This window comes from Oryctolagus cuniculus, chromosome 9 (genome assembly GCF_964237555.1).
Source record: "Oryctolagus cuniculus chromosome 9, mOryCun1.1, whole genome shotgun sequence".
NCBI lineage: Eukaryota > Metazoa > Chordata > Mammalia > Lagomorpha > Leporidae > Oryctolagus > Oryctolagus cuniculus.
The window spans coordinates 122,356,076-122,372,035 of NC_091440.1; the positions used below are offsets into that span (position 1 = coordinate 122,356,076).

Here is a 15,960-nt window from a genome sequence, read left to right on the forward strand (position 1 = left end):
AAGTGGAGCATTTTTCTAGATCCCAGCCGGTTTTCTAGATCCCAGCCGTTTTTCTAGATCCCAGCTGCTGCATGGTTGCCGAGTTGCTGACACTGGAATGCCTTGGAGGGAGTCAGGAGAGGTCTGCCCAGGGACTGGGATGGGATTGCTCCATTCCTCTTCCTTTCTGGTTGATTGTTAAGAGCAGGATGTGTCTATGACTGTTGCTTGTTTTCAAATTAAAGAAAACGTCTCAATATCTCTAAAAACAACCAAGGAGAGAAGTCTTGTCCACACGGGATTAATGAACTTCCAGATTGTTTACATGTCTTATCTTGATTTTATTAAGTAGTTTTTATCCCTCATATGGTTAAAAAAAAAAAAAAACCCTCCCTACATCATCTATTTTCTTTAAAGTAAGAGTTTTAAGGCGTTGAACAAAACTATTAATTTAATATGTATCAAAATAGCAAATATGTATAAAAAGAGTTTTAAATGTTAAAATGAGTACAGACATATTTTGCATTTAAAAAGTGGAATATTTGTCATTTTTCTGCATTATATTAAAGGAGAGAGGGATTTATATGAGAAGACAGTTGTCAAATTACAGATGTCTGATTCTTACAATTCTGTTGCAGTTTAGAAGTACAGTAGGGTGAAAGGAAAGCTTGGTGAAAGCATTTTTCAGAGAACTGCTTTTGTTGAGCCGGCTTCTTCTAGGGGGCTCCACGTTCTTTCTGTAGAAGGTCATTTGATGTGAGTGATAAACAACTACACGCGAGCTTAGGTGAAGCTAGGGATGACCATTTTCAAACTTGGGTTTGCTTTGTTTTGGTTGTACCCTGGCTTCTATTATCTGAGAAAGCTACGTCAGATTTAAAGGGATCGTCTGGTTTTAACATAGCAATGGGTATTGAACATTTTATTATTTCTGGAGCTGTATGAATTCGCCAGGTTTTAAGAAATCTGAGGATCATTTTGTTTCGATTCACTCTGTCAGGCAGGGTAAGGCATGCTTTAAAGTACGTGGTCTGTATGGAGTTGTGTTGCTCAGAAAAAATTGGAGGTTCTCTCGATTAGAACGGTTCACATTGACAGAAGAGCACCTGGCGTTCTAAATCTGCTTAGGGCATGTCGGCTTAGACACTCTGCACACAGGGCTACCCCTTGGGCTCCTTTGGGTTCAGCAGTTTGATACCCCGTACTCTTACCAGCTACTAAGGATGTATTTCTTACCCCTCCCCCCTGGCCGCTTTAGAGCGTGCTTGGAGGAGTCCCTTTTGTAGCCCATCCTAAAGTGTGTGTTCTTGATGTTAGGAGCTTGCTGTTGTCTTCCGGTTCATCTTTAGTGGATACTTGTTCAAACATTACAAGCAGGACAAGACACCTGCCCAATACTAAATGTGATTTGTTTTTTTCTGCCTGGATAAAGTGGAGTGACACTTCCTTTCTGACCTGGGTCGTGAAATCCCTTACACAATAGAGTTTTGCTCCCAAGACCATCTGCTTGTGAAGATGGGGATGAGGGAAACCTTGGTAGCCTCTGTTTTCTGATGTTTTCCATAACAGATCGTGCCAACGTCAGTAAGGTGGGACAGTTAGCACACAAACCATCCACACACATCCCACCACGACCGCTACTACCCCGTGCTGTTTCAGTTCTGAGTCAGACATTTGAATTCTGAGTCAGAAAACAAAAATATTTAAATGCATTTAGCTCTTCTGGAACTCTCTGGCTCGTTTAATAAATGCATGAAGTGTTTAGGACGATTGTTCTCTGATTCATCTAAGACTCATCAGCAAATTGTGTGGGGTTGCAGTGGGTTTGTCCAAATGTTCAGGCCAGTGACGATGCACATCATGTTCACACACTGGAGCTAGGGAGTTGTTTGTGACTGTGGGCTAGACATCCTGGACGTAGTGATGGGTAAATAATATTGTTCAGGTCGTCAGCTTGTGCCAGGACTGGTCTGAGAGACAAGGCATGCTTGCCTCCAGAAAATGTGCCATTAGGACTTTTAAATTTCTTGAATGGCTTACATATGTATTTTATTTTTCTGCTCCTTGATTTTTTTTTTAAATTTTCTAAGTATCTTATTATCCCTGGCACTGTTGGAGTATCAACCATCACTTGTTGTTCACTATTTCTCATCCCTGTTTGACATGAAACCTTCATTAAGTCACTCACTGAACAGATAGTGAGGGATTTACCTTTGGGGAATGAGTATTTGCTTGATGAGATCTTGATGTTCCTCTATGTCGTAGCTCCTTATTGGGTAGTATAAGCATATGAACCTCACAGCTGGAGAAGACATTCGCTTAGACTGTTTCACCCAAAACTCTGTTCCATCTTAATCTTAGCGTGGAGGATTTGAGGGGGAGGATTGCGATGCTTGGGATTGAAGGAGCTGGGGGAGGGCCAAGGAGATAACCAAAGCCAAACATCATCCGCTCAGATGGGAAGGGATAGGGGCCCACGCCTATCTAAATGACAAATGTAGGTATAGATGAAATAGTCTGGAACTTAAGAGGGTTTAAATGTGGGGGATTCGAACTCAAACCAACCTGTGTTCTTGTGCCAAGGCTGGAAAAAAAAAAAAAAAAAACTGGGCCAAGTTGGGCAAATCACCCTACCACTGGCCTCAGTCTCCTCTTGCGTCGAATGCCTTTGTTGTGAATTATAAATCAGAACAAATGCAGAAGGGTGACCAGTGCGGGAGCGTGGCTGGGAAACGGGTTCTGCCGGAGCCTGTTTCTTGCAGACGAATCGGCTCAGTTGGGAGCAGTAAGTGGGGAATGGTGGACTGCAGTGACAGGCACGTTCTAGTGTTTCCTACAGGGCTTGCCTGGGAATGGGGTTCGGACTGGTAGGAATGGAGCTGTCAGCAGCTTCAGCAGGAGAAGAAAAAGCCCTGGAGTCTTTGTTTTGAGAAAATAAACAACACGTGTTTGCACCTGGCCTTGCCCTTGCCTGGGAAGCTCCCCCACAGCCATGCAGAGCCCTTGGGGTCACGTGGCAATGGCAGGCCCTCTCGTGTGTTCACCAACACAGCCCACCAGCTCTGTTCCATTTTTTTAAGAAAGATTATTTATTTGAAAGGCAGAGCTAGAGCGTGAGAGACAGAGAGTGTGTGTTCTTCCCCCCCAAATGTGTGCTTCACTCCCCAAATGGCTGCAACAGCTGGTGCTGGGCCAGGCTGAAGCCAGGAGCCAGGAGCTTCCTCCAGGTCTCCCATGTGGGTGCAGGGGCCCAAGCACTTGGGCCTTCTGCTGCTGCTTTCCCAGGTACATGAGCAGGGAGCTGGGTCAGAGTGAAGCAGCCAGGATTCAAACCAGCGCCCCTAGGGGATGCAGGTGCTACGGGCCACGGTGTAACCAGCTGTGCCACAGCACTGGTCCCACTGTGCCATTTAATGTATCACTGGCATTTCCACTCTGTTTCTGTGCATTTGCAGCCCACTCTGAGGCATTTTAAGAGCCTGTCTGACCCACATTCTCTTCCTAGGAACTAAGAATTTACTAATTGTGTTTGTTAGTATTGTGGTTACATGTTACATATACAAGGGATTCTTCAGAAAATGTGTTGTATGAGAAAACGCTGCATAGATTCTTAATTTTATGTACCAAGATAAACATAGCTTTTCTTACATGCTCCAAGCCTGTTTCCTGCCTAATATTGAGAACAAAGTCATATCAAGGCATGAGCTAATAGAGACAATTCTATAAGAGTGATTCTCTTCGTAGACTGAACATTCGAATGGTCTGTATTATTACAAATGACATTTGGTTTCTCAGCATGTTTGTTTCAACATCTAATTTTATTCTTTAATTATAAACTTTGAACTCCATTTTACCATGAACCTTTAGAAGAAATACGCTTGTATTGTTAATTGGTTTCTTCTTAACACTATTTATCTCATAAACCCTGTGTTATTTTTATTCTTGTAATTTTTGGTCTTTTTTTAATTCTTATATAGCTAATGTCTCATAAAATGTTCAGTTTATATGCATTCCTTAATTAGATAAGTATACATCAAAGCATAGAACTTAAAATTTTTTATTTTTTAAAGGTTTATTTATTTGAAAGGCAGAGACACAGAGGCAGAGAGAGAGAGAGAGAGAAAGAGAGAGAGGTCTTCCATTCGCTGATTAACTCCTCAAATGGCCATAACGGCTGGAGCTAAGCTAATCTGAAGCCAGGAGCTTCTTCCGGGTCTCCCACAAGGGTGCAAGGGCCCAAGGACTTGGGCCATCTTCTACTGCTTTCCCAGGCCATAGCAGAGAGCTGGATCGGAAGCAGAGCAGCCGGGACTCCAACCAGAACCCATATGGGCTGCTGGCACTGTGGGTGGTGGCTTCAGCTACTCCGCCTGGTGTTTGACCCCAGAACTTTCATTACCCCCAGGAAGTTTGTCTGAGCTTCCAAGTCAAGCTTCTCCCCACATCACCACCAGCACAGGAGCAGCTTCTGGCTTGGTAGGTTACTTTGGCCTGCTCTGGAGTTCCAGTAAGTGCTTTTCTGTGTCTGTGCTTCTGCTCAGCACAGTGTCTTTGAGGTTCATGTATGTTGTTCTCATCAGTAATGGTTTTTTGTATTGTTGAATTGTATTTTCTTGTATGAATATTCCACAGTTTAATTATCTTCTATCAGATACCTTAAGTATTTGCAACTGTGGGTTGTAATGGATTAAGTTACTATGAATATTTTAGTATACATACAAGGGAACTTCAAAAAGTTCATGGAAAAATGGAATTAAAAGATCAGTTCATTTTGGTGCAAAATATTTTGAAATCCATGCATATGAGGAGTGCTTAAGAGGTTCGGCGCCAGCACAATGGGTAAAGCCACTGCCTGCAATGCCAGCTTCCTGTTTGGGCTCTGGTTCATGTCCTGGCTGCTGCACTTTCAATCCAGCTCCCTGCTAATGGCCTGGGAAAAGCAGCGGAAGATGGACCAAGTATTCAGACCCCTGCACCCACGTGTGAAATCTCGGGTGAGTGCCTGGCTCCAGGCTTTGATTGTCTCAGCTCAGGCTGTTGCAGCCATCTGGGGAGTGAACCAGCAGATGGAAGACCTCTCTCTCTCTCTGCCTCTCCCTCTCTGTAACTCTAACATGCAAATAAAATAAATCTTAAAAAGTTCATTAAAAATGTGTATAATGAAAAAACTATGCATTGATTTCAAAATTTATTTGCACCAAAATAAACTTACCTTTTAATTACATTTTCCTTGAAATTTTTGAAATGCCTTCTTACATTTTTATTTCATCTGAACTAAATATATAGGAGCCAAATTTTTAGGTCATAGCATAGTTTTAGTTTTAACTTTTTAAGAAACTGCCAAACAGCTTTCCATAGAGTTGAGAGCATTTCACACACCTACCAGCAGTGTAAGGGTGTTCTCAGAGTTCCGCTTAAAGATTGTTCCATGGGGCCGGCACTGGTTAAGCCTCTGCCTGTGGTGCCGGCATCCCATATGGGCACCGGTGCTAGTCCCAGCTGCTCCTCTTCTGATCCAGCTCTCGGCTATGGTCTGGTAAAGCAGTAGAAGATGGCCCAGGCACTTGGACCCTTGCACCCACGTGAGAGACCTGGAAGAAGCTCCTGGCTCCTGGCTTCGGATCTGCCCAGCTCAAGCTGTTGCAGCCATTTGGGGAGTGAACCAGCAGATGGAAGACCTCTTTCTCTCTGCCTTTCTCTCTCACTGTCTGTAACTCTACCTCTCAAATAAATAAGTAAAATCTTAAAAAAAAAAAAAAGTTCCATCAATCATTTCCATTGTAGCCACTCTAAGTATTTTAGTGTGATTTTAATTTGTGTTTTTCAGATGACTAATGATAGCAATTTTCATATAGTGGTTGGCCACTGTGCATCTTTGCCTATTTTAAAATTAACTTGGTTGTCCTTTTATTATTGAATATTAACACGTTGCATGGTATTTCCCTGTGTATTGTGAATAGCTTCTATTAGTCTGGTTTTTAATGAACTGTTAGTCTGCTGCTGTTAATGTACAACTTTATAGAACATGAGGTTTTCTCTGGTCACATGTGTTATGTTACAAAAGTCAATACTCCAAAATTGTCAGCCATCATTGATAGTTACTGTTACAGCTCTAAAAATGTTACAGTTCTGATTTTTATTTGTCAATCAATGGTGGGCCTTTGCCTGAAGTGTGGGCAGTCAGGTAGCAGGTTGTTTTATCACAACTTCCTTCAAAGGCGATACATCAAAGATACCTGGTTCATTCTATATCACAGATGGCAACAGTCGGGGAGACTGTGGCCATTGTTTCATTTGCTTCCTTGTGGAGCCTAAATGTCCTCAAGATGTTGTAGGTCCAAGTCCAGACACAGAGAGGAGAATGCAAAGGTGAATGCAAACTGGGGTCATGGCCAGGCCAGCTTGTTTGGCCATATGGAAAATATGGAAATAGTTGCCTCTCATTGCACGAAACATCTGTTGAGCTAAGGTTTTGAATTTGAATGTGTTGAGCTAGACTTTGTAAATCCTAAGAATGCCCGTTGGGAGAGCAGATGTGCAGTGGAGGCTATGTGAGGGAAACGCCTCATTCCTTCTGAATCGTGGGCTTCGTTCGGGAATTCTAAGCCAGTACTGAGTTCTGTGTTTCAGAGTTATAGGACCTTCAACAACGTATGGCCGCTTCGGAAAACTTTGGTTGCTGTTCTTTGGCTATAAGTCAAAGGGAGCACAGGCCTTGCTTATTTGTACAGCTAATAGAGAGAAGCTGGAACAACTGGGTCTTTATAAGACTTCTAAGAATTATGGAGAAAAAGATTTTTAAATTACTTTAAAAGGTCAGAAACACTGTTTTAAAATACATTTTTTCTCACTCCAGACCTAGTGAGTACTTTGTCAAGTGTAGTTGAAAAATGTTACATTTATTAAAAGTTCTTATAAAATACAATGTTTCCATGCATGATTGAAGCTCTTACACAGTTTTTCACTGAAGACATTTTAAAAGTTAGATTATTGCTTTTCACAAGTTAGAGCATTATTTTCATGGCTCAGACTTTCTTCAGGCTATTGAGATACAAAACTGTTGGTCTTGAAAATGAGAAGCGCCACATTTCTGTGTGTTCTTGGACACCAGAGTATGTGCTGTTAATCATTTTCCTGGCTGTTAGTGATAAAAGAAGAAAAGTGATAGCTATTAATAAGCCTCCATCCAGTAGAGCTCCCTACTCTTGTTTAATTTTTGCATTTAATCTTCTGTGGGCTGAGAAAGTAATCAAGCTTGTGAGAATTCTGTCTAAATTCAGAGCCCACTGTCGGAGCCCAAGTGTGAGATTTGCCACGTGAGAAAAGGGCACAGATAGCAGGATCTATTTTGGTCTTTGAAAAGACTGGAGCTTGCTTGCTTGTCAGTGGCTGTATTCCACAGAGTATGTGTTGTCGAGTAATGTTATATAGACATCGGAGAGTTACAGAGCCGTCTTTCCCCATGTCCAGTATTTCAGAGATAAGAATTTGGAAGTCACTGGGAAGCAGATTTTAGCTCAGTAGAAAGAAAATTTTTAATTTCACAGAATGGTACTCTGATTTGAGTGTGGTCGCGTGAATTTCATCTCAGCTCCCTGATGTACCACTGTCGTTTCAATCCGCTAGACCTCCTTGTTCTCATGAGCTGCTCTGTTCTTGTGGGTTTCTCTGGCTCCAGTTCTAGGGCTTGGGCATAGGCTTATTATAAGACATTTCCATGTTACAGGGAGGTTGGACTGGTTGACCTTTAATGTATATTCTTAATTTAAGATTGAATGATCCTAATCCTTACTTAATGTATACTAAGCTGATCTTCTGTATATTAAGATAATTGAAAATGAATCTTGATGTGAATGGAAGGGGAGAGGGAGTGGGAAAGGGGAGGGTTGTGGGTGGGAGGGACGGTATGGGGGGAAGCCATTGTAATCCATAAGTCGTACTTTGGAAATTCATATTCATTAAATAAAAGTTAAAAAAAAAAAGATTGAATGATCCTGCCACTTGGATCTATCATGGTTAATTTTAAATACCCAAGGTGAATAATGGCCTAGCTGTTCAGAAATTTGTGGGTTTTCCATTTTAACTTGAACCTAGGGATTCTGCCACAGCATGTGGGTATCTTAACCCGTGTCTGAATCGCTAGGCCAAACTCTGCTCTGGACCCCAAATGTAAAGCCATGAAAATTTTTTTCAAGGAATGAAATAAATTAAGGGATGCGGGTAAAAATGATCCTATTGAGTTGGTTGTAAACTCTCTTTGTAGCAACAACTGAGTCACTTCGAAAGTGGTTGGCTGAAGGGCAGCGAATCCATGGCTTGTTGTTGCAGGTAAAAGCTCTCTGTGATACGTGGGTAGTGACTGTGGGCAAGATGTCCAACATGAACAAGACTTGGAAGCTACTTTACAGTATTTCATGATTTGAGTCATTCCCCTAAGTAACCAGTGAAAATGCTTTTGCAGATTGGTTCTGTTAGACATTCAGCAAAACAAAAGAGGAAGAACTGCCTAGAGTGGGTGGCTCCTTTAACAACATCTTGCAAAGGGGAGCTGTTTGAGAATTGACTTTGCCTGGCCACCTTATCTATTCATGAAGATCCAGGTTTTTAGTCTTAGGTGCCTCTTTGCTGATTGTAAGAATGCATCCATCCTTCATTGTATAATCAAGTGTTGAAACCAATGTCAAGTACTCTTGCATAGGTTTTCATGGTTATTGTCCCTTTTTTTTCTCCTCCTCTCTCTTACCTGAGTTAAACTTTAATTTCTTTCCTGCCTGGATGTCTCAAGATACCCATGGCAGAGTTGAACGTGTTTCTTCCCCATTTGGTACTTGGTCAATCTCCTTTTTGTTCATAAACAGAGAACATAAGGAGATGGGGAGACTGGCATTGCAGGAGGGAGGTGGAGAAGGAAAGAAAGTAAAGTGATATTTGCATGTATGTGTTTCCAGGCTATGGTGCGGACACTTCTGTTTAAGCAGAAAAAAAAAAAAAAAAAAACACCATTATTCATGTGAAAGATGAAACTAGGCAGAGTGCCTAAAAATCTCCCTCAATAAACCGAGTTGGAGAAAATCGCATATCTGAAGACCATTAAATCATTTCAAGAACACCCATAAACTTTCCTCTGAAGAATATTGTCTGTCTCTTGGATTGAGGCCGTAATTTTACAATTATATACATTTCACAGCCTCCACTGTGGCCCCCCTGAGCTATGCCTCCAACAAGCTCCTTTGGCCTCTGTCTGAAGAGGACAGCAACAATGCTCTGTAGTTTCTTGTTCCTGCTCTTTGAATTTCATTTTCAGATTGAGTAAAGGCGAAAATAGGGGGGTACTTTCAAAAGTTCTTGGAAAAGTGAAATTAAGAGGTAAGTTTATTTTGGTACAAAATAAGTTGAAATCTAGTTTGCTCATGAAACACATTTTCCACCAACTTTTTGAAGAGTTGTAACGAACGGTTTTGCAATGCTGAGCACAGAGCAGAAGACAAGAAAGGATCTGTTTTACCCACTTTAGGTAGCCTCCTTTCCCTCAAGTGTCATGTTCTGTGTTTTGATTCTTTGGTCATTTAGTTTCGGCAATTCTCTGCCATTTTTCTCGTGACAGAGCCTTTTAGATGAGGAATTTACTTGTTGTCATTCCCTGTCCTGCACAGATAGAAGTCAACAACCTCTTGAAGAACAATTGGTAAGTGTGAGTTTTCTGAAATTCTTTCCATGTGAATGAACGTCCATGCCAAGATATAACTAAGACCGGCACGTACGATGACACTGCAGAACGTGTGAGGGAAGATGGAATTAGCAGATGGTGACTTATGTGCTAGAAATTTCCAAATCCACACGTAGTCTTTTCGTAATAGACATTTCCATAAGCTTTTTGACGATCTCTCATGCTGATAGCATTGGAACGCTAAACCACACTGCTCTGCTTTGAGAGATGATCAGCTGAAGCGATGGACACCTGTTTATTTCATCATCCGTATACACCTGCTCCCACCACAAAACCCTGGTTGGTTCTAAGAGCAGCAATATTTATAAGCTGTTCTTGACTGTATCACAAATAATTACATCAATAAACTTGTCCCTCGCCCGTTAATCTTTCTTCAAAGCCTTAGTTTATATCAAAGTGTCCATTATTTGGAATTGATGATGTTAGCAGTCTGTTAGATTACTGAACTGTAATTTTTCAAAATAAGAATGCTAATGACTCATACAACATACTTTTTGATAAAGGCATGAAAGTTTCTTTTTACAAGATATCATTTATTTTCTCTGTAACCTCTCTCACAGGGTCATTTGACTCCAATATATTCTTTGTGCCTTTGAAGATGACGAGAGTAGATTATGAACTACGTTATGTAATGCTGCTATGGACAACTAATAATACTTGGTTTTCTGTTTAGAAGCACTGTTGCCACAAACTACTTAATGATCAAGAAGGAAGAACACATCTGATAGCCCTGACCTTGAAATACACCTGCTGGGGTACACCTCTTCTGGGTGAGCCTGAATGCCCTTCTGCACCTGCTGAGACACACGTGGGGGTGGGTTCTTTTTGAAAGGGAAAATAATTAGTTATATTTGCATAATTGTTGTACTTGGAATTCAGTCAAAAAATACATATATATATACAGACATATGTGCGTGTGTGTGTGTGTGTGTGTATATATTATATATATATATTTAAGCACCTGTTTTGCGCAAGGTACCACATCATGTATTACAAAATTAAGTCCTAAAATGGCTCATAGGTGAGTGGGGAGCCAGCTCTTCATAGAACTCCATAGAACAGGGGAGAGTTGAATCAGCTCTTGAAAGATGGGTTGGATCTGGAAAAGAAAAAAGCATGAAAAAGTATTCCAGTGTGAGTGACGTGAGCAAAGGAAACAGAACAAGAAAAAAAAATTAGAATGCAAAAGCCTCAAGTGTTTGATGAATACTCAAAGCTGGAGGAGTCATTTATGAGATGAGAATTTGGGTTTTGATATGCTACAAAGGAAGTTTGGAGAAGGCAAAGCAGATGGTGGGTCAAACTGTGCAATGTTACTCAGTGCCAGCATGGGAGAGAGAGTTGCACCTTGGGACACGCTCCCTGGTAGTGATAGCTCTCGGTACAGCCTGGATGCAGCTGAAAACAAAAGTGCAAAACTGCTTCTAAAATGACAGAAGAAATGCAGTGATGTGGTTTGTGCATTGTTTAGGGAAGTAACAACCACCACCACTAATGGCTTGTCCATTTGTGTCAGACAGTAAATCAGTGCTTTATGGAGATTATTTTATTCGCTATATCTCAGTGATAATCAACAGTGACAACATTGAAGAGTACTTGTTGCATACCAGGTGCAGTTCCATGCCTTGAACATAAGTTTTAACTCATTTAATCCTTAGCACACGAGGTAGATGCTAATATATTCCCATTTCATTTACTTTATTTACTTGAAAGAGAGATCTCCCATCTGTTGGTTGACTACCCAAAGGCTTGCAACAGACTGGACTGGGCCAGGTGCAGCCAGGAGGCTGGAACTGAATCCGTATCTCCCACATAAGTGGCAGGGACCCAAGTACTTGAGCCATCACCTGCTGCCTCCCACGATGCACAAGGGAAGGAAGCTGGCACTGTGAGCAGAGCCAGGACTCAAACCCAGGCACACACATAGGACACGGGCACTGCCAGTGACATCTTAACTGCTACACCAAACCGCTCACCAATATCCATGCTAAAGGTGAGCAAACAGGAAACTTGAGTTAATGGTTTGCCTCAGATCACATACTGCCTTATGAAGAAGGACACTGAGGCTCCGAGTGGCGTGGGTGTCCTGAGAACACACAACCGGTATGTAACAGAGCCAGCATTTGAACCAAAAAATTGGGATGGGCTCCAAAACCTATGTGTTTTTCCTTTAAACTCTGCTGCTTCCTCTTCTCCACGGCCCACACCACAAGATGGTTTTGCAGCGAGAATGCTTTGTCATCCCCATCTGTTTCCCACAGCACTCCTGCAGCCTCTAATCACAATGTCCAACACTTTGCTCTTCAGCCTGCTGTGAAGTTGTACTGTAAGGGGCCAGACAGTCAGTATCTGAGGCTGTGAACCATTCTGTTCTTTCTGCAGGGAGTCAACTTCGTGCTCCTAGCGCACCAATAGCAGTGGATAATGAGCAATCGAATGGGTGTGGCTGTGTTCCAATAAAACTTTATTTCTGAAAACAAACAGCTGGATGGAGTTTGGCTGCTGATGTCAAGTGTTGGCTCTTCTAGTTGTTGAAGGCTTTCTGTCCTTCCCTGTCTTTCTCTTATTCTTCACACCCATGTGAATAGATACTAAGGGGATTTATATGTGGCCAGCGTTGTGGTGTAGTGGGTTAAGCTGTCTCGTGCAGCACTGGCATCCCATATGGATGCCGGTTCAAGTCCGGGCTTGCTCCACTTCTGATCCAGCTCCCGGCTAATGCACCTTGGGAAGCAATGGAAGATGGCACAAGCGCTTGGGTCCTTGCACCCATGTGAGAGCCCAAGAAGCTGCTCCTGGCTCCTGGCTCCTGGATTTGGCCTGACTCAGCCTGGGCCATTGCAGTCATTTGGGGAGTGAACCAGTGGATGGAAGATCTCTCTGTCTCTCTCTCTTTCTCTCTCATTCTTTCTGTAACTCTGCTTTTCAAATTAATAAATCTTTTTTTAAAATAGAATAAAAACACAAAGGGGATTTATATGAAAGTATTAATAGAATTCAGCTTTCTACTATTTCAGAAATGGTCCGATCTCTCAAGGAGTTATGCTTGACCACAGTTTGAACTGGAAAGTAACTTGTATTTTTTTCTCTTCTGTTCTCCTGCATACAGATGCCTTGTGTCTGGATACTCTTACAATTCCGAGGGTGGAAGTGACCCCTTTTCTTTGTGTAGCCCACCAAATCCACGCTATATGTGAAAGACTCAGATACAAGGAAATACAAGATGGTGCTCTGGGTGTGATCAGACGACACAAGTGAGTGAAAAGAACAAACTGCGTTCTATTCTTCATGGATGCCTGTTCACATGGCCTAACATTTTATCAGATTTTCATGTCCTGAGATGATAATATCTTTGTTGTCCAAGTTTTCTCACTTGCTGGAAAATTTGCAATTTTACTTATTTTTTAGAGATTGATTGATTTGAAAAGCAGAGTCACAGAGAAAGGGAGAGACAGAGAGTGAGAGGGAGAGATCTTCCATACACTGGTTCACTCCCTAGATGGCTGTAACTACCAGGGCTGGGCCAGGCAGAAGACAAGCACCAGGAACCTCTTCTAGGTGTCCTATCTGGGTGCAGGGGCCCAAGCACTCGGGCCATCTTTGGTTGCTTTCCCAGGTGCATTAGCAGGGAGCTGGATCAAAAGTGGAGCAGCAGGACTCAAACCAGCGCCCATATGAAATGCATCCTCTTCTGTGTTTGGATGTTCATTTATACTCATCTGCCTTTTTAAGTCCATTGACTGAGCTTCCCCTGGGAAAAACAGACATGTCAGTGGAGTGTGTGAGGACTTTCCACCCCAGGAACTCTCCTTTCTGGATTACGGGTGAGGAAGCAAGACTACTTTGAATTGCAAATTCCTCATTTTCATTTTTGGCCATGTTTTCTTTTGTTGGCACTCTCTGGCTCTCTGATATGAGAGCTCTCTTTTCCTATGTCTTAAGCCATGATGTAGTTAGAAAATTAATAAAACTGGGACTTGGAGTAGGAGAACAGGAACAGTGTTATACAAGGTCCTTAAAGTAGTTTGGGGGTGAGTGGAGTAGCCATCAGTATGTGACTTGGGATGCCCACATCTCAGACCAGAGTGCCTGGGTTCAACTCCTGGTTCTGCTTCCAAGTACGGCTTCCTGCTAATGCAGCTGCTACGCTGTAGCATGCGATGTATCAAGTATTTGAGTCTCTGCCACCCATGTGAGACACATGGATTGAGTTCCTGGTTCCTGGCTTTAGTCTGGCCCAGCCCTGGCTGTTGTGGGCATTTGGAGAACTGAACCAAAAGAAGGAGGTCTCTCTGTTTCTCACTCACTAGTGCTCTCTCTGTGATGAAAATTTTTTTAAAAATTTTTACCAAGTTTGTGGAGGAGTGAAAATAAAAGATAAGCTTATATAGCTGCCAAAATATTTTGAAATACATGCATCGTTTTTTTCATAACTGTTTTCTGTGAGCTCTTTGAAGACTTTCCATATGCATGGATTTCAAAATACTTTTTGCATCAAAATAAACTTACCTCTAAATTGCAGTTTCTGCAGACTTTTTGAAGTTCTCTTGTAGCCCATTATCTGCTAAGGTTAGCAATTTTCCTCCGTAATAACAACTCTACTTTCTGCTGCTAGGTACCCAGGCCCCACAGGTGGCCCTGACCCAGGAGCAGATCTTCCAGGTTGTGCCAGGATGAATGATGGCCTTTTAAGTATGGGAGTGAGTACTGACTAGATTTTGGTTTCATATTTCCGCATCCTTGTCCTCTTGGCTGGGTATTCTTTTTCTTCAAAGCATTAGGGAGAAATTTACAGGAAGCATTAATTCAACAGCAGAATACTAATGAGAAATGCCAGTCCTGAAGTCAGGAAATTAACAATCAGTCATCTGGGGAACTTTGTCCCTTGTGCAGTTTAAACTCTGGGTTGTATATTTGATTTTTCAAGGCTTAAAACACAATATTTTTTCCTACAGATTTATTTTATTTTATTTGAAGGCAGCATGACAGAGATGTCTTCCCTCTGTTGGCTTGCTCTCCAAACAGCCACAACAGCTAGGGCTAAGTCAGACCGAAGCCAGGAGAACAGGACTCCACACAGGTCTCCCACAGACGTGGCAGGGACCCAAGTACTTGAGGCTTTATGTGCTGCCTCCCAGGTGCATGGACAGGAGGCTGGATTGAAAGTGCAGAGCCACTGGGATTCAAACCAAGCCCTCTGCTAGAGTACTCCAAGGAGTGGCTTCACCCACTGCACACAATACCTGCCTGAACCACACGATTTTTTTCTCTTGAAGTTTCTGTAGATCATTTCTGACATGGCTCTTTTAAGACAAAAGTCAAGGTGTTGGCAAGGCTGCCTTCTGGGCCAGAGGCTGTGGGTATAATCCTGCTGTAGCCTTAGGCAGAACTCAGTCCTGTATGGTTGTGGAACTGCGATCCTCATTTCCTTTGGTTTTTATTAGTATGAATTTATGTACACTGAGGGAGCATAACGCAATATTTGAATGCACGTATACTGATCATAACAGGATATTAGCATCTCTGTTCCTTGTATTGTCTTTATGTTTGTCAGATACAATCTCCTCTCTTGCAGTTCTTCACACCCCAGATCTTTGACACATTGTTGTGAACTACAGTCCCCTCACCGAGCTGTTGAACACTAGAACTTAGACCTCCTATCCAACTGTATTTAGGTACCCATTACCTAACACCCCTCTAATAATCGCTGTTGTTAACCTCAGACTGACTTTGTCTTTCTATATCTGGCTTATTTCATTTAATGTAATGAAATCCAGTTTCATCTGATTCACTGGAAATCTCAGGGTTTCATTCCCTTTTTATGGCCAAATAATATTCTGTTGTGTATACAAGAGCACTTCAAAAATTATAATAAAATGGAGTTAAAAGGTCTGCTGTGCTGACATTGAGGATTCATGAGTTGAGCCTGCTGCCTGCGAAACCAACATCCCATGTGGCCGCTGATTCGTGTCCCCACTGCTCCGTTTCCAATCCAGCTCCCTTCTTATGGCCTGGGAAAAGCAGCATAACATGTCCCACGTGTTTGGCCCTTGCAACTCTTACGGGAGATCTGGATTGAGCTCCTGCCTTTGGCTTAGCCCAGCTCTATCTGTTGCAGCCGTCTGAGGAATGAACCAGATGATGGAAGATCTCTCTCTCTCTCTCTTTCAAAATAAACAAATAAAGCTTTTTAAAAGCAGTTGATTTTTATGCTAAGGTTTAAGTCCATGCATAATAGTTTGTTGTTTTAAAGA

At 42.1% G+C, this 15,960-nt stretch overlaps 2 protein-coding genes across 2 annotated transcripts in view; one reads left to right on the plus strand and one right to left on the minus strand.

Annotated features, from left to right (window-relative positions):
- The window catches only part of IRAG2 (inositol 1,4,5-triphosphate receptor associated 2), a 59,463-nt gene that overhangs the window by 760 nt on the left and 42,743 nt on the right, over positions 1–15,960 (plus strand). Inside the window, 5 exon segments of the mRNA XM_070049517.1 lie at positions 8,243–8,307; positions 9,584–9,664; positions 10,380–10,476; positions 12,816–12,960; positions 14,322–14,406. Of these exon segments, the coding sequence (XP_069905618.1) occupies positions 14,380–14,406 (27 nt within the window). The 5' untranslated portion in view covers positions 8,243–8,307; positions 9,584–9,664; positions 10,380–10,476; positions 12,816–12,960; positions 14,322–14,379.
- DNAI7 (dynein axonemal intermediate chain 7) overlaps positions 8,202–15,960 on the minus strand; it is a 138,581-nt gene continuing 130,822 nt past the window's right edge. Inside the window, exon 19 of the transcript XR_011379032.1 lies at positions 8,202–10,805. The gene's annotated coding sequence lies outside the window, so the exon portion shown is untranslated. The remainder of the gene's footprint in view (positions 10,806–15,960) is intronic.